Below are 18,200 nucleotides of genomic sequence, written 5' to 3'. Positions count from 1 at the left end.
AGGTGTCCACTCTGGATGAGCACAGACTGGGGAGGGCGACGCTGAGCCTGGCCAAGCTGGAGCAGCGGGACTCTGGCCACTATCGCTATTGCGTCCAAATCAATAATGAGAGCATGGGGCTGGGAGGAGGCACCGAGCTGGGCGTGATGCGGAGGAACCAGAGTGAGGCTGGTGAGAGTCAAGGAGAATGGGGAACCGGGCCTGTCCCCTCTAAGAGGGCCTGGTTCTGACTCAGCCGTAGGGACTGGCTGAGGCCGGGGAATGGGACAGGGGCTGGCTCCAAGGCAGAGCAGACATCGGGAGTATCTAAGTGATGCTTATGCTACAGGGGCCTTGTGAGGTGTAAGTTAAACGACTTCCTGGCTGATAGAGGCAGCTTTTCTTTTGAGTTGTCGCTGGCTGCAGCTTGTGTGTGTCCCACATCCTGTTGGCACCTTGCAGCGAGAGAGGTGGTTAGAAACCCAGCCCCCCACTTCTCCCCAGAGCCACGGTGCTTGCACAGAAGGGAGATGTTGTCATGGGGTGTGGGGACCCACCTGGGCCCTGGACCTCATCCGCAGCCAGACGTGACTCAGCCGGTGGGCAGAACAGAAGTTTGTTGGGTCACAGGGACACAAGGTAGCACAGACTTGTTAGCACAGGAACCAAGAGCAGCCAGCACAATCCATTTTGGAGAGGGGCGGGGCCTCCCTGTCTCCTAAGCCAGCCAAGAACAACTCACACCCAGCAACCTGTATCTGCCTGCAGCAGCCCCGCCTCCTCCTCCTTAGTCCAGCTTCCCCTGGTGTCGCCTGGTCACACACACACCCGGGCTCAGGTTACAAGAGAGTCTGGCCCATTGTGTACTTGCTGTGCTGAAGCAAGCTGGGCAGCCTCCCATCAGTGAGAGTCACACCCAAAAATCTCATCCCAGCCAGGCGCTGGTGTGGTGCCCAGGGAAACCGAGGCACACACACACAGTTACAACAGAGCAGCACAGGCCAGTCAAAATGACATACAACACGACAAGCAAACAAAGCGAATGCAACCCCCGCTTCACCACAGATCTCTCTCGCTGCTCTTGCTGTTGGCCTGGGTCGGCTCCGAGCTCTCTGATCTGCGGAAGGTGAGGTTAGAAGCCGGCCCTGCTGACTCACTGCGGGGCGATCAGACTCCGGGGCAGCTGCGAAGGGTTCGCAAGAAGTGCAGGGGGAGCCTGGGGAAGTTTTCTTGCCGTGGTTGCTGAAGAGGAAATTGGTCTCTTAGTGCAGGGGCATGAGAGGAGCACACAGTCCCTGAAGCAGAGACACAGAGAGGCCCAAACGTCCAGGAATGAACACAACTCCCATAGCCACACAGTCACACAGCCAGACCAAAACAGCTCAGGCATCCACCCGGCACCGGCCTGCTTTCTGCTACGCCCCTCACTTGAGATTCTCTCACGTGGCTCGCAGGTGGGAATGGAAGGTGATGACCACTGGCCCAGAAAGGCAACTGGCTACATTGCAACCCTCAACATCTCAGCCGGCCTCTCCTGTGCGTCCTCAATTTGGGAGCCACTCCACAGACGTCACTGGAGCTGCTCCAGACTCACTGACTTCAGAATTCAGATTGACTCCACTGGTGTGAACAGGCTTACTCCGGATTCGGACCAGAATCACTCAGATCAGCATAAGATTCTGATTCCCTAAGCATCAGTGGGGTCCATCCAGATTTACATCCAGGTCACAGAGATCAGACTCCAGCCCTGACTCTGCTGAGTCCATGGTGTCACTCCAGATTCACACCAGGACCAGTGAGACCACAATGCAGTGCGCCACAGAACTACACCGGAACTGGCTTCTTGGGGCTCTTCCCAGCTGAGGTTCACACGCTTCCTTTTCTACAGAAGACAGAAAGGAAGAGACTCCAGATGCCAGCCCTGAACTCACTGTCTACAGAGCTGTGGTTGCCCTCACAGGTGTCAGCATCATCATCCTCGTTGCTACCCTCCTGCTGCGCAGACGCACAGGTATTTACTCTTCCCGCCGCGCTCCCTCCATCTGCCTGGGCCCCTCCTTTGACATTCACGTCTCTTCATTCCTGCTGGTGCAAGGGGGCTGGCAGCCTCCGATGTACATTCCCCATCCCCTGTTCATGCTGTGCGTCTCCATTCAGCTCTGCCGCCAGTAACCCTCGCCTCCTCCTTTCCTCTCCAGCCACCGTCCCAGACACCCAGCAGCAGCCACCGGCCGAGGTGAGACCGTTAATATCAGAGCCTGAATTTAACTGGGTGGTGTTGTCCGTGTCCAGCCAGCGCTGATGTGTGATCTTGTGCCTCTAGTAGAAACCTGACCTGTAGAACGTGTGAGGGGAGCGTTAGCACTTAGATATCACAGTCACGGAACTGCAAAAGAATCAGAGATTATCTGTCATCTAAAACCAGACGTTTTCTACACTGAGGTCTGCAGGGGAGACATCAACTCATCTAGGTACTTGCCTAGTTCTACAGCAGGCCACATAAAAAGCCCCAGCAAACAAGTGAATATTTCACACAGACAGTCCCTTGTTTCTGCTGCTCGCTGTACACTACCCCCTGCAAGGTCGGTACGGTATTGAGATGGCAGTGGATCGAGCGGAGAAGAACGGGGAAAATTTGAGAAGCTCCGTCATTTTGCAGTCAAAGCACAGCTGTGGCCCTTCTGTATTCTGAAGTCTGACCTTGCAAGCCAGGAGTTTTTGTGTGACGTTACAGGTGGGGGAATGTGAGACAGATTAGGGCCCTGAAAGGGGTAGAGGAATCCAGGAAGGCGGAGACCCAGACAGATAGACGTGCTCGGGTGGGATAGACAGACGTGTGTATGTACAATCTGGTCTGCAGAAAAATAGACAGATATAATCTCTGCTAGTCCAGCCCTGGGCTGCGTTCCCCACACACACAGCCCAGCGGGTGCCTCTCAGTCCCTCCCTGTAGCCACTGGGGGGGGTTCATCTTTCTGGGGGCTGACTGACACGGGTGGGACTATGTGTGCTGTGGAGAGGGGCACACAGGGCTCCCACCACACCGCGGGGGTGTGTCTCCATTTCACCCCCTTCCTCCTTAAATGCACGGAAGGGGCAGGAAAGTCGGCAGCGGGAGGTGGAGCCCGGGTGACTGGGTGTGTGTCTCCAACAGGGGGAAAGCAGAGCCGGCGATGGCGTGAGCGAGGGGCTGCACTATGGTGAGATCACGTTCCAGGCTCCCGCTCACCCAGAATACGCCTCCATCCGGACCCAGCAGCTCTGAAGCGCCAGACCTGGCCGTGAAGGGAAGGGAGAGGCAGGGAACGGCAGGGGTTCTGGCATCATACCGCCCTGGAGGCATCTCCCAGGGTCAGTGCCAGCTCAGTCAGCGGGCTGAGCCTTTCGCTTCTGGACAGGGATAAACGTGTGGGACACAGCCAGACCCCCAGCCGGTGCCAATCAGCCGCTGCTCCATGGTGTTGGCCCCCGACTGGTCTGAACTGTGTCACTCCTCTCACCCAGCGGGGAGGTACAGTGCAGCCCAGGAACCGGGCCCACACCATGTGGGGCTGTGGCGTTATCGGACTGCAACGTGAGCGGGCGGATCCTAGTTGTGTTCACTATTGTGTGTGTGCCCTGAATTCTGTGCAACGGGGGCCAAGGGAGGTGTCTAATGAAAGCTTGGGCTTTGCTGACTCTGTGCCACTCATTTCCCTGTCTGGGTTTTGTGTGTGAAGTTATGAAGAATGGATCTGTCCATGTGATGTAAATGTGTCTGGGAGAGGGCAGCAGGCCTCACCCACCTATGGGGAGGGGCGGTTACCCAGTGACTAGCATTGCTGGATGGATAGTGGCCCGTAAGGGCTGCCAATACACACCAGAGGAAATCTGCGGCAAACCTGCAGGCCAGCAGCTACCCCATGGCCCCTTGCCAAGAAAGGACAACGGACAAGTTACTTAATCATGTGATCAGCCCCATTTTGGGAGGTACCATCACACAGGAGAACCAAGGATTCCTCTCGGCATGGGCAAGATTATAAAGGGATCCTGGGGGCGTTCCTCCACTTTCGTCTTCAATCCCGCCCTTTCCTTCAAAAGCATCTTCGCGATGGACCGAGGGCCCGGAAGGATCTGCTGACCCAACCCAACAAAGAACGTCCTCCAAAGATTTTCAAGATAGCTGTTGATTATGTCTCTACTTAGAGCCTGCCTCAAGAACTTGGTGATGGATGGATGGAATGTGAAGTCTTTATCCTACTCTCAACCTTTTCTGTGCTTTTATTAATAAACCTTTAGATTTGAGATGCTAAAGGATTGGCCCGGCGTGCCCTTTTTTGGGTAAGATCTGAGGTATAAAGTGACCTGGGACTGTGGCTGGTTCTTTGGGACTGGGAGAACCAGTTTGGAGTTAGTGAGATAAGATTCTTTCTAGCTTTTTCTTTGTCTGCAAAAGCTGCCTCTCGACCTCTTATGTGTGGGGCTACTGCAGCTCTCTCGTAGTTGGTTCTGGATACAGCAGATTAGGCAGGTCGACATTGTAAATGAAGCGGGGATTTAAATATCCCGCACTTCATTTGCATAAAAATGGCCACCACTTTTTGCCGACTCAGCACTTTGTTGGCAAAAGGCAGCAGGCAAGAGGGGGACGTGTCGAGAAAGAAAGCCCTTTTTGACAGATCCTGTAAATCTCCTTGTACCTAGTGAGTCTGTCTGTTTGCCTGGAAGGGGCATGTGTCGAAATCTGCTAGAAATGATTCAGGGTGTAAGCGAAACTAGGGAGGAGTTGGTTGTGACTCAGCAGAGCGCTGCTTCTGTACAGCCCACAGAAGGTGAATTGCTGCTTAAAGAAACTCCTAAGGAGAATCATTGTGGTGATTCTGGCTGCCGGTTTGCTGTGGCTGAAGGAAATGGAAATGCTTAGACCGAGGGGGATCACGAAAAAGGTCTGCCTGGAAAAGGTATTTCGTAAGACACTTGTTTCAGTTCCTAACAGCCAGAAGTTTTCTGTTCAAAGTAACACCACTTTCCAGGGATACAATCTCACCTTTTCATGGGACAAAGACGATTTTCTAAAACAAATTACCTTTTTTTAAATGGATTATTTTCACAAGACAAAAAAAGTTGAGTTTTTGAAAAAAAAATGTATAGCAATGGGACTGAAGAAACCAGATTAAGCACTGGAGAAAACAAAAGTTACCACCAAACCACATTTAAAAAAAAAATCAGAAAATAGTTTTTCACGCAAACTATTTAATTATTAGACAAAAACCTACTTTCTTTGAGCAATTCCAGCCTACGGAAGATGTCACATCAGCCGCTCAGACCAATTACATCCCCACCAGGATGCCAAGGGGGACTCGTGTTTCTCTTCGTGCTGAGTTAGGAGGAGAGATCGGGCGCCGTGTTAATTACAGCCAGCTGCTCATGTTTGGTAGAGAGGCCGGAGTCAGGGGCTGGACTCGATGACCTCCTGAGGCCTCTATCAGCCCTAGGATTCTGTGATTCTCTGAGTCAGTCCGAAGAGGATGGGGAAATAACACACAGGGATGTGATATAGCTGGAGGAGGTACCACACGAGGCATTTCCTGAGGTAAAACCAAGCCCTCATAGATGATCCCCTGGTTTGGAAGGTACCAAAGAGATTTTCTCACCCAGAGACGATGCAGTAGGAAGGGCAATTCAAATTTTGTTGGGGTTCACACATACTTTCACCTCCCTAATTTTCTTCTACTGTCCCTCACGCCACATGAATGCCGTCTCCTCTGGGGAAGTCCCTCGTGGCTGCGAGGTGCTGGGTGAGAGCGACTCAGCTGGTGCTGGGGGCAGATGGACTCAGCGCCGCTGGGCGTGGTTGGAAATTTGTTCCGTGCGCCTTGGAGTCTTGACTTTAATCTCTGCATAGTGCAGGCTCTGGGTCTCCCGACTGCCCTGGCCCTGTGTTAGAAAGACGTTCAGTGAGGACTCTGTCACTCCAGATCTGGTCACTTAATTCTGGCTCATTTAGGCAGCTCCACAGACCAAATCCCCCAGTGTTACCCCAGGGTGGAGGGGCTGGGCGCCAGAATTCCTGGGTTCTCTCCCCAGCTCGGGGAGGGAAGTGGGGTCTAGTGGTTAGAGCAGGGGTGCTGGGAGCCAGGACTCCTGGGTTATCTCCCCACACTTTCTTATACCAGTTATTATTGACTCCCGGAGAACGGACTAAGCACCGGCTGGAAGAGGGCCCAGCCTGAGATCTCACCTGGGTCTCCCGCCGGCATGGCTGTGAGCAGGGCAGCGCTGTGGAGGGAGGGAGAGGAAAGGAAGGTTAAAACAGGAGTGTGCATGCGTGAAGGGGTCCAGGGTGAGGAGAGAAGCTGCAGAGATTTACAGATGGGGAAGGAGATGGAGGAAGGTTGGGGAAAGGAGCAGAGAGGGAGGGGTGGGCAGACAGCCCAGCCAGGACCACCTCGGATGGCCACTTGGCTGTGTTCTCTAAGACGCCATGTTGGTACCTCGGCATCTCTTCAGGAGGAGGGCAGCCACCAGGATGAGGATGAGGAGAAGTGCCAGGGCGATAGCGACCTGGCACCGGATCGCCTGGGTGCCACACGCCACCGGGGCAAGTCCTTTATCTGGCGGATGGAGAGCAGGGTTAGGAGATTCTCCCCCCTGAGCCAGCCCCTCCCTGCCCTGGAACCGGATCGGCGCCCACTAGAGGGGAAAAGCCCCCTGCCCCATCCCCCTCACCTGGGTCACTCTGGTTCCTCCCCGTCACGCTAAGCTCGGTGCCCTGTCCCTTCCCGCTGTCTCCCCGGAGGATGCTGATGTGGCACCGATAGAGGCCAGAGTCCCGCGGCTCCAGGTCCCGCAGGGTCATCGTGGCCTCCCCTTTCCGGAGCAGATCCAGGCGGGACACGTTGAGCCGCCCCGTGTAGAAGGGGTGGGCTGAATCCAGCACGACCACGTCTCCCAGCCCTCTGGTCCAGCTCGCTTTGGCCGTGCTGCCCTGTGGGTTCTGGAAGGAGCAGTTCAGCATGGCGGTGTCACCGGGGGATGCCTGGAGGGCGCGGGGGCTCTGATGCACTTCCAGACCTTTGGGAGGCAGGGCAGTGAATGTTGTACCCACAAAGGAGAACGAGGACGAGAGGGATGGAGACACCCCAGCCACCCGACCGCTGAGCGGCCTGGCGTTCCTTCCCAACGTGCGACTGCTCACGGCACCGCCGATAACACACTGCCCCGGGCTCCCTCCTCCACAGGCGCCCAACAGCAGCTCGGCACATGCACGGCAGATGCCCACAGAGACGCCAGGCACACAGTGCAGCTCTGTGCAACGTTACGGCAAAGAGACCCAAGGGGATCTTGGTCCACGGGGAAGCTGAGCCGCAGAACGGCAGGCAACACTCAGGGGTGCCGATCGGTGCAAAGTCGGGCAGGTTGGAGAATAGACCCCCAACGACCTGGGCGAACAGACAGGTTGTAAATTAGCTGTCACCCCTCAGCCAAGGACTCCCGTGGTCATTGTGGACCTGCTCTGAGAACATCTGCTCCAAGGGCCGCGACCGTCAAAACAGCCAAGAGAACGTTGGGAGCCAGGAGGAAAGGGGGAAAGTATCAGACAGAAAATCTCATCCAATCAACCCATCAATCAAGGCCGAATGGGAGAAACCAGCCAGCAGGGAAACTCTGTGGCAACAAATTAGAGAGAGACGAATCTAGGGGTGGAGAAAATAGGAGATTGGGTAGATGGATCTAGGGGTGAGACAACCAGCCGGAGATGGAGCTAAGAATGGGGCAGAAGGATGCATGGACAGACAGAAATGGATCTGGGGGTGGGACAGATGAATGGACAGAGATGGAAGTGGGGGTGAGGGAGGAGGCTGGGTGGATGGGTTAAATTATTACCTGCTGCCCAGATGGGGAGAAGAAGGAGGATACAGAAGACGGAGCTCAGGGATGGCAGCTGCTCCATGGTCCCTGCTCTCTGGGCGGCTCCGCAGGCCAGCTCAGCTCAGCCTCCTCTGGCAGCATCAGCACCAAGGGGCGGTGGAAAGTTTTGTGGTCTGCACCTCTGAGATGGCTGCAGCGAGAGGCCGGGGCCGAGGGCCGGATGCAGGGAGGTGAGCATGTCGTGAACTCTGAGAGAGACTGGCTCTGTGTTTTTGTGCGTGTGTGTGTGTGTGTGTATGTGTGTGCATCCCATTGCCCTGGTAGAATCAGTCACCTTCCTCTGTGTCTCCTAGCCCCTGTACAGTACATGACGGAGGAGGATTCCCCCTTACTTAGCCTGTGTGTTTTGAGCAGCAGCATCTGGTCTGATGCCCCACCCGGCACCTCCCCAGCTGTCCAGGCATGGGGTGGGAAACACAGAGGCAGCTGGCATCCTCTTGGTCCCAAATTCCTGCTCTGTTCCCCAAGCCAGTCAACGACAGGAGTGAATTCCCACCCACAGGTGGCCATCCCGCCTCGTCAATTTTCCTTCATCCCTTTTAGTGGCTCTGTCGCGAGACATTTCTAACCGGGATTGTCTGTAGCAGCATGGCCTGTGGCCGACAGTCACACCCCGCTGCTGCAATAGTCAGAAGTCACCAATGCAGTGTCCTGCCAGGTCTCCTGTTCCATCTGTGACGATAAAATATCTCCGCAGGGTAGTAGCCATGTTAGTCTAATGTTGATGAATGGACACAAATCCGACATCAGAAATTGCAACACGTATAAACGTTGTAGGGCAACATTTTAACCTGCCTGATCACGCAATCATGAATGTAAAAGTCGCTGAACTTCTACAAAGGCATTTCACTAACCAATGACAGAGAGGGTCTGTAACACTGGGACTCATCTACAGATCTGATACTGTTACCCTGGGCTTGAACAAGGACTTTAACCGGCTGGCGCATTACAAACCCAGCTTCTCCTCTCTTTCATTTCCACATCAAACGCTGCGTGTGGGGCCCATCCAGCCCACTTAATTAGCCTCATTAACCCGGGTCCTACACTTGACAGGTATTTCTGCTGTTGTATAGATCTCGCGGTGTCTCTTATTTCCCCTCCAACTCCTCTGTGGAAGTGGGTTTGCCCACAAAAGTTGATGATTCTATATCATTGGCTGGACTTTACAAAAACCCAGCCAGTCATCTCCAGGGCTCACTTCGAAAAGACAATAGACTATTGAAACTCCTACATGTCTCAGGATGTTTGGACTCTGAGACGCTCAGCTCACCTAACAAACAATGTCTACCTGTCCAACCACACGCTTAGCCCAGCAGAAGAATTGGTCCTGTCTCAGGGACGCTTACTGCCCAACCATCCCCACAAATATGATTCGGTTCTTTAGGATTGGGGCAAATCCAGTTGTACCTAGAAGTCTATTTTTGCTGCCTCCCTCTGAAGGAATATTTTCCTGACCCTCAGGATGCCCCCGCCGACCCCACAAGAGGAAGGCCTCTATGTGCACCCCGCCTGACGGTCGTAACGAGAGTCTTCATTTCTATATCAATTGCTTCCGCAAACGCACACGGGCCGACACTGTTAACATCTGACGTATAACCTCCGCCATGCAGAACGCAGTGCTATACACAACCTCGACAACAATTCTAACATTATCAGTGAAGAGGCTAAGAAAAGGAGGGTGCTGTAGCCACCAGGAACAGAATAGATTACAAACAGGAGGCTGCCAGACAACTCACCCACACCGGATTCTACCTCTGACAGGAGACTCCTCGCCTACAGACAGCCCCCCCAACCTGAACCCAATTCCTTCTGGCAACCACCATCGCACCCCAAACATAATCACTCAGGGACCCACCCTTGCAATAAACCCTGGTGCCCGTTCTGTCCACACATCTACGCTAGTGACATCATCACAGGACCAAACCACATCAGCCACCACGTCAGAGGCTCATACAACCGCACATCCTCTAGTGTGATCTATGCCACCACGTGCCAGCAAGGCCCCTGCTATGTACATTGGCCAGACTGGACATTCTCTACGACAAAGGATTAACAGACGCAAATTAGATATTCGAAATGGCAACACACAGCAACCTGTTGGGGAACATTTTAACTTACTCGGGTGCTCACTCGTGGATCTAAAAGTGACTATCCTCTTACAAAGGAATTTCAGGAATCAACTAGAGGGAGAGTCTGTGGAACTGGCCTTCACGTGCCAGTTTGACACTATTGCTCATGGCTTGAACAAAGACTTGAAGTGGATGGGCTGTTATAGTCAACACCCAATTGACATAAAAAGCTAAGTATTGGGCACTTACAGTCCATTCTTTCAGCCTCATTTAGCACAGACATGTTAGTTGTCAGTGGGTTTTTTTCCCTTCCCTCTTACCCCTCTTTTTCTGCTTTATATTTGTCCCTCTCTCTGCCTCATGCTCCATATTTGTCATCTGAAGACATGGATTGTCCCCATGAAAGTTCATGAGATTCTCTCTATATTTTTGATTAGCATCTAAGGTGCTACAGGACCATTGTTGTGTTTTAAGTGTTTCCGTTTCGTTGGGTTAGTCTCTAAGGTGCCACAGGATTATTTTTAGGGGGATAAAAGTTCAGCTAGTGCCGTATGCTCCTCTGCGTGTCGGATTGGTTTGTGCAGGCAGTCAGCCCTGCAAACCCCGAGAGAGCCCCCGTAGGCCACCAAATCTGATAACGATCAAAGGCCCTAAGCCAAGTTTATTACCAACAAACTTCAGTAAGAGTAGATGTGTCTGCCCGTGGCATGGGCCCAGCTCAGTCAGTGACAGGGAGTCGCCGCTGCCCCCTCAACTGGACGAAGAGTTAAGTCAATGTGACCAACATTTACCTCATGGTCTAGATGGTGCTTGGTCCTGCCGTGAAGACAGGGGACTGGACTCAATGCCTCTCGAGATCCCTCCCCGTTCTAGTGTGCTACGATTCTGTGATTTCTAGCCTGAGACCCACGATCTGTGATACACCCCTGACGTATCATCTTACGCGTTTCATGGCGTGTGTATTACCTCCTCTCGCGCTTTCCTCCAGCGCCTTCCTATTCACCCCCGGGACAGCGCTTTCACTCCCAACGTGCCAGGCACCATGTCACAGCTCAGAGCTTGTGTCCAATGGTTTGATCGTGTGCGAGGTTGGGGGGCCCTTGTGCTGTCCCGGGGAAAGGTCGTCACACGGTCTGGGTGTTTCAACGGCGCTAGCGGGACTGGTGCCCAGTCCGTGTCCCGGACACTGACTTGCAGGCGAGCGCCTGCTTTGGACAGGGCCTGCCTGTTCCTCAGAGTACAACTCCTGCTCACTTTGGTCCAGGTCTCAGGCCTTGCACCCGGGCCCCGCTTCAGGCTCTTTCTTTCTCCTACCCCTGCTGGCTGGCCCCATTGAGTTGCTCCTGGGCTGTGGAGACATTTGAGGCTGTTGTCCGAAACGACCTTTCAAAATGGTACATGGGCAAAATTTACCCCATCAGCAGCTGTGTTCCAGTCATAGCGTCCGTCCCCACCCACAGGGCCACCCCCATCTCTGGAGCCCTCCATGGATCCTAGATTTGTATCCGCCTCCAGCACAACGAGCTGTGGAGATCCATAAATTTGCAGGGCTCGCCCGATCTCCCTTTACCACCAGGAATTCATGTTCTCCTGGTGCAACCTTCTCTCCGCCGAGTGAAACGAGCCAAGGTGCCATCACTGCCGGGACACGACCCACCACCACCCCTGTCGCCCCAGCTCTGGCGGTCTGTGTTGGCTGAACGTGTTCCTGGAGGTTTCCTGACGGACATGTGGAGACTCCCAGGCAGTCAAAGAGAACTGGCTGCCAGAGGCTGCCCCCAATGGTAGGGCGGCTGTGGAGAGGGGTGGGTGGAGAAAGGAGGTGCCTAGTGACTCAGGAGGGCAGGTGAGGGTGTGGGGTGCTCCCGAAAGGGGTCTGAGAGCCGATGGGGCAGTTGTGTGGAGCGGCTCCGGATCTCCTGTCCTTGCTTTCAAGGGGGGGTTGTTTTGTTCACCAAGCCTGAGCACGGTAGGGGGTGTTTGGGGTGTTAAAGTTGATAAGAGCTGGGTGTGAATTTCTACCGATGGTGAAAGATACCGGAGCTAGCTGTCTGCAGATAGTGGCGTGGGGCGGGGAGAAGAGAGAGAGGAGACTAGAGGTTTGGGGGGTAGGAGTCCTGGTTTCTATTGGAGGTTCTGGCTGATAAGAGCTGTCTGGCAGAAAAAAACCCCAGGCGTCCTGGCTCCCAGCCCTCCCGCTCTAACCACTAGACCCTGCTGCCCTCCCAGCACTGGGGAGAAGATTTAGAGTCCAGGACTCTCTGCCGTCCTTCAGCTCAGCTCTGTGCAGTGTCTGACATGACAGGGGTCCCGATATTTTCCAGAGGGAGTGTCTGTGCAGTGCCCAGCCCCACGGGGGTGGGGGGCACCATGGGATCCTGTGGCAATCGCTGCAGTGTCTGTGGCAGGCCGACGGGCCCCGCATTGCTCAGGGCTCTGTCTGCACGCCCACCCCTGCGCGTCAGAGTGACACAGGAAACCCAGCCCCATTCGAGGCTGCAGCTTTTGCACAGGCAGCGGCGGGAGGCTCGGGAAGGTTGATTTACAACCAGCAGCAGAAGTGTCAGAGTTGGGGCCACGTGCAACGCACAAGGAAGCGGCCACGTCACCATCTCACGAGCAGGAGTCCATTTCCGGGCGCTCAGCTCGCCATGCTAGAGACCTGTCCGGCCCTCCCGGTGCAGGGAAACCTTTGCAGCCAGCGGTGAGAGGGACCCACGCCGGAGTCTGTGCCCGTCACTCACAAGGGGCAGCTGCCCCACCTCTGAGCCAGGAGTCACCTGGCTGAAGGGGTCTCTGACCTACAAGAGCAGGGACAGAACCCAGGAGAGCTACCACTCCGACCACTAGTCCCCACTGCCCTCCCTGTCTGTCTGCAGCCCCTGGCCTGCAGCTGTCACCCTCTGGCGAGGTGTTAAGGGCCGAGTTGGGTCGTTTTTCTGGGCTTCCTTGGAAAACGTCTCTCTCACCGACTCCAGCCCCCACCCTGAGACCCAGGAACATCTCAATGGCCTCGCCAGGGCACCATCGCCCCACAGAGCCGCCCCCCACCACAACCAGGCCTGGCTGGGAACTCAGAGGGAGCCGTGAAGGGAAGGAAGCAGGCGAGTGAGGCACGAACAGGTTCCCAAGGCTCTGGGGGTGGATCTGTGGGACTGTGCAGGGGGTTGGGGGTCTCCAGGGCTCCCCCACCCCCACAGCTCTGCTGGTGACCCTCCATCCCCACCCACAGCTGCCTCGGTTCTGCCACACACACCCCCTCACACTCAGGGCTCAATGGGGCCGATTAACCCTTGTGTGTAACTCCTGTGCCAGGGGCTCCCAGCAGCAGCACCATCCGTCCCACAGAACCGGCTCCAGCCCACACCCCGTGACTGGGACAGTCACACCCCACCCTGGGCACTGCTGAGAGGCCACGCCTCCCTTCCCCCCCCCCCCCCGCCCCAGTGCGCTCGCACCAAGTCGGAGTGTGGAAAAAACACTTTTAATAAGGGCGGGGACGTAATGTGGCATGAAACTGGGCAAACCCCAGAGGCCGACTCATTGCCGTGAGTAACAGCCCCACCCCAAGCAGGCTGGGCAGAGCCCATCTCTTCTCCGGTGCTCCCCCTCCATCACACACTCAGCCCTTCCCGGTCCACCACCCCGAGGGGCTGCCCTTGCGCAGGACCGGCCAGAGGTCCCCTCCCAGCCTGAGAGGGGGATAAAGAGGCATCGTCCCTGGAGTCCTGCCCCAGGTGCCCATTCAGCTCTGTGCTTGCAGCAGTCGGGGCAACAGGCCAGGCCGGGACAGAAAAACCTCCCTTCCCCTGCCGAGAGCCGGGAAATCCAGCCCCTGCCTGAGCAAGATTCTTGCTGCTCCTGGAGCTCTTCCCTTGGGAGCCGTGGGGGGCGGCGGGGATGGAGCTCTGTAAATGCGAGAGAGAAATTCCCCCAGGGACAAAAAGCAGCCACCTCTCGGGTGGGACACAGAGGGGAATGTTTTCTGGCTCTGGCACGTGGGTCCTCTAAGGTGGGGTGGGACAGAGGCTGGATACACGGGGGGCCATTGCCCGGTGCTGAGATGCGGCTGGCTCAGGGGTGGAACAGGGGCTGCTGATCAGCCCACAGAGTGACTCCATACAACTGTTTGGGACAGGAAGTGATGGCAGATCCCGCATGGAGCCGGCACTGCTCCGAGGCTGCAGGCTAAGGATGATTCCCAGGGAGAAGAGAACGGCGAGCGATAGGGAGACGACGGCTCGGGAGTAGAGGGTCCTCAGGTCTGCAGAGAGCTCACATCCCCCTGGACAACAAAAACGAAGAATTTGCAGATTCCCAGGCTGATGTCCAGTGCAGGGAAAGGTCCCTGCCCCATTCCCCAGCTCCCGACTCACCAGCCTCACTCTGGTCCCTCTGCATCACGCTCAGCTCGGTGTCCCCTCCCGGCCCCGTCCTCTCATTGTCCATTTGGACGCAGCAGCGATAGAGGCCGGAGTCCCGCTGCTCCAGCTCGGCCAGACTCAGTGTCACCCTCCCCTGTTTGTGCTCATCCAGAGTGGACATGCGGAGCCACCCCCAGTAGAAGGGGTTGTGAGAATCCAGCTGCACGTCGTCCCCGGATCCCCAGAGCCAAAGCACCCGGGCTCTGCTGCCATTGGTGTTCAGAAAGGTGCAGCTCAGGGTCATGTTCTCTCCGGACATCGCGCTGAGAGACCGGGGCTGCTGGGAGACAGTCAGAGCATCTGGAGATGAGAGAACCCACGTCACACACCAGGGAGCACCGAGCGACGGGACAGACCCGCCCTGGCCTTTGGGGAGAGCAGCAGCCGCTGTGTGGTGTGTGCAGGGCAAAACTTTCACCTCCCTCTAGTGTAGCAGCAGCATCTGTCGCTCTGCTCCTGGATTCTCCTCCCTTCACCTTTCCCTCTGTGCATCCATGTGTCCCTCCACCCTCTCACCCTAGCTCCATCCATCTGTCCATCCATCCATCCTCCAGTCCCAGCTCTATCCACCTGTCGATCCATCGAGGACAGACCCGTCCGTCCATTCCCCAGCCATGCATTTGTAAATCCACCCAACCTTCACTTCCCAGACCCAGGCCAGCCAATTAATTCATCCATTCTGCACACTGGGACGTCTATCCCAAGGGCAGACACACACAGTCATTCTGATCAGCTGAACAGCGCCGTGTCCCTGAACTGCGCCGCAAACTCACCTGGTTTCTGGGCAGATGCGTCGCCATTTGGGGTCGGTCTCCGGCAGCCGGCGGGAATTTCTGAAACAGCTTCGTTGGAATGAAAAAACAAGGGCGGGGGGTGAGGTTCTGGGGCCTGCGATGTGCAGGGGTCGGACCAGGGGATCGCCGCGGCCCCTTCTGCCTTTCAAGTCGGTAAGAAGATTTTAGTGGCCGGCAGCCTGCAGAGTGAACCAGGCGCCCAAAGTGAAAAGTACCAGTTGTTGCAACCTGAGCGAGGAGAGCCGGGGGCTGGAAGAACTTGTGATCTGTGCAGATCGGCTCCGAGGGGCTCCCTGAACACCCACTCGCCAGGGAGTTCCACATTGGAACAGCCCCCGTCAGCTAATCCAATGTGAAACCCAGTCTAGTTTACACTGGCACCACATGCTCCCTTTGCAGCCAACTAAAGGTCTGGGGAGGGATCGAGAGATGAGACATCTCAGGAGAGGATTGATACTGGCGGGGAGAAATATGGTGAGACAGACAGTGTTGAGGGAGAGCTGGCAGGAGGAAGGATGGGCACACAGCAGAGGGAAGGGAGGATGGAGAGCTGGCAGGAGGAGGGATGGGCACACAGCAGAGGGAAGGGAGGATGGAGAGCTGGCAGGAGGAGGGATGGGCTCACAGCAGAGGGAAGGGAGGATGGAGAGCTGGCAGGAGGGATGGGCACACAGCAGAGGGAAGGGAGGATGGAGAGCTGGCAGGAGGGATGGACACACAGCAGAGGGAAGGGAGGATGGAGAGCTGGCAGGAGGGATGGACACACAGCAGAGGGAAGGGAGGATGGAGAGCTGGCAGGAGGAGGGATGGGCACACAGCAGAGGGAAGGGAGGATGGAGAGCTGGCAGGAGGAGGGATGGGCACACAGCAGAGGGAGGGGTGGATGGAGAGCTGACAGACACAGAGATGGGCAGGTATCAGAGGGAGGGTGGCTGGGCAGATACTGCACAAGGATGGCTGGGGGACTGGTTGATGGCTGAGCGAAGGGGGCTGGTTGCTGCAGAAGGAAGGCTGGACAGATTAGTTTAAATAGTTGAGGGTGGCTAGCTGTGGCTGTAGGGACAGGGAAGGACGGACAGAAGGACCTCGGGGACAGACAGACCCTCAGGCTATCTGGACGGGGTTTGCCGACGTACCTGCTGCCCAGGTGGGGAGAAGGAGGAGGATGCAGAGGACGGGGCTCAGGGCTGGCAGCTGCTCCATGGTCCCTGCTCTCTGGGTGGCTCTCCGGGGCCAGCTCAGCTCAACTGAGCCTCCTCCGGCAGTGGCAGCACCCGCGGGCCGGCGGAAGCATCTGTGGTCAGCATAGCTGAGAGGGGCCGGATAAGGGGAGGAGGGGAGGCAGGTGTGTGTCTGTGCGCAACGTAACAGGGACCTGTGCACCCCCTGCTGGCATGGATCAGCTCCCTCCTCTGTGTGTCATGGACCCCACACTGCCCCGGGCTGTGGGATGGCCTGTGACTGGGAGCATGGGGAACAGGGTAGCTCCCGCCCAGTGCTCAGCTGTAGCACTGGGACGCTGGCCTGTCTGGAAGGGAGGGGGGTTTTGCCCAGTGCGTGTAACGGGCAGAGCGGGAGGTGGAGGGGAGAGGCTGGAACAACGCAGGGAGGATGGATCCATCCGTCTGTGTGAGAAGGCCGTCTCCATCCATCCACCCCGCTGTCCATCCATCCGTCCCTCTGTCTGTCTGTTTGTAGTAGGGCTTGGGGGGAGGAATAGCTCAGTGGTTTGGGCATTGGTCTGCTAGACCAAGAGTTGTGGGCTCTGTCCTTGAGAGAGCCATCTCGGGATCTGGGACAACTCTGCCAGGGATGGTACAGCACCCTGCCGTGAGGGTAAGGGACTGGACCAGACGACTTCTCAAGGTCCCTTCTAGCTCTAAGCGACGGCCTGTCTGTACATGAATCCGCCTGTCCGTGGTAGGGCCTGTCTCCATCCATCTGCCTGGAAGAGGCTGTTTGACCCCAGCCAGGGTCTGCCCCAGAAATGTTCCTGCGCTTATTGAGACGGTTCTATCAAATCAACCACTTCTAGAGCACAAAAACCTGGGAGAAAACAGCGTTTCGGTGGGTTTGAAAGGAAACGTTTCACTGGACTCTCCCTGCCGGGAAACATTTGTCTGTTTAGGAAGAGCTTTGGACAGAACTATGGGGGGGCTGGAAGCGTCGCTGCACGGCGAGCTGAGCGCCTGGAGAGCGACTCCTGCTCGAGGGACACACCCCGCGCTCAGTTCTTTGAGCCTCGCACGTGCCCCGAGCCCGACACTTCCAGCCCCGGCTGCAAAAACCCCCCACATCCCACCCCACCTGCAGCTGCCTGTGCAAAACCTGCGGCCTCGCAGGCGGCTGGGTTTCCTGTTTCTCACCCGGCGCTCAGAGCCCCGAGCGGCTCAGTGCGCCCCGGCCTGCCACAGACACTAACGCGGCAGCAGGGGGAGCGGCCCCGGGCGCAGCACAGACCCCCCCGGCCGCGCTCCAGGCCCTTGCGATGGGCCCGGCCGGGACCCACACGCCCCCTTGGCACAGCCCTGCACTGCTCAGAGGCACAGGGGCCGGGAGCCCTGGGGCCTGCCCCACGCCCGGCAGGGGAGGGAGGTTGACGTCACATGGGGGCTGGGAGCCAGGACGCCCGGGTTCCCCCCCCAGCTCTGTGGGGGGCGGGGGGCACAGGGACGGGAAAAGTCCTCTCAGCCCCACAAGGCAGGAGGCTGCTGAGGGGGATGGAGCCGGGGCTGGAAGCCCCTCCCCCTGCCACCCCTCAGGTGACAGCTGGCCCCTCCCCCTCCCACCCTCAGGTAACAGCTGGCCCCTTCCACCCCTCAGGTGACAGATGGCTCCTGCCCCTCCCACCCCTCAGGTGACAGCTGGCTCCTGCCCCTCCCAACCCTCAGGTGACAGCTGGCCCCTCCCCTTCTGACCCCCTCAGATGACAGCTGGCCCCTCCCACCCTCTCAGGTGACAGTTGTCCTCTCCCCCTCCAAACCCCTCAGGTGACAGTTGGCCCCTCCCCCTCCTTGCCCCTC

At 56.9% G+C, this 18,200-nt stretch overlaps 2 protein-coding genes across 2 annotated transcripts in view; one reads left to right on the top strand and one right to left on the bottom strand.

The window, feature by feature from the left end:
• Positions 1-6,805, top strand: part of LOC106731324 (uncharacterized) — a 35,240-nt gene extending 28,435 nt beyond the window's left edge. The window contains exons 5-8 of the mRNA XM_089771696.1: positions 113-171; positions 1,868-1,990; positions 2,190-2,215; positions 3,134-6,805. Coding sequence (XP_089627822.1) covers positions 113-171; positions 1,868-1,990; positions 2,190-2,215; positions 3,134-3,244 — 319 coding nt within the window. The 3' untranslated portion in view covers positions 3,245-6,805. The remainder of the gene's footprint in view (positions 1-112; positions 172-1,867; positions 1,991-2,189; positions 2,216-3,133) is intronic.
• LOC149522036 (uncharacterized) lies at positions 5,794-17,692 on the bottom strand. Its single transcript, XM_089771457.1, has 7 exons — positions 16,284-17,692; positions 14,336-14,683; positions 13,975-14,244; positions 6,688-7,266; positions 6,453-6,572; positions 6,200-6,237; positions 5,794-5,895 (listed from the first exon to the last, which is right to left on the bottom strand). The coding sequence occupies exons 1-7, from the start codon at positions 16,378-16,380 to the stop codon at positions 5,794-5,796; spliced, it is 1,554 nt and encodes a 517-aa protein (XP_089627583.1). The 5' UTR covers positions 16,381-17,692.
• Positions 17,693-18,200: the final 508 nt, after the last annotated feature.

The sequence above is a fragment of the Pelodiscus sinensis genome, chromosome 19 (genome assembly GCF_052426305.1).
Source record: "Pelodiscus sinensis isolate ZL-2025 chromosome 19, ASM5242630v1, whole genome shotgun sequence".
Lineage (NCBI taxonomy): Eukaryota > Metazoa > Chordata > Testudines > Trionychidae > Pelodiscus > Pelodiscus sinensis.
The sequence above is the reverse complement of the archived record's forward strand: the minus strand, read 5'-3'. Positions and strand labels throughout refer to the sequence as shown.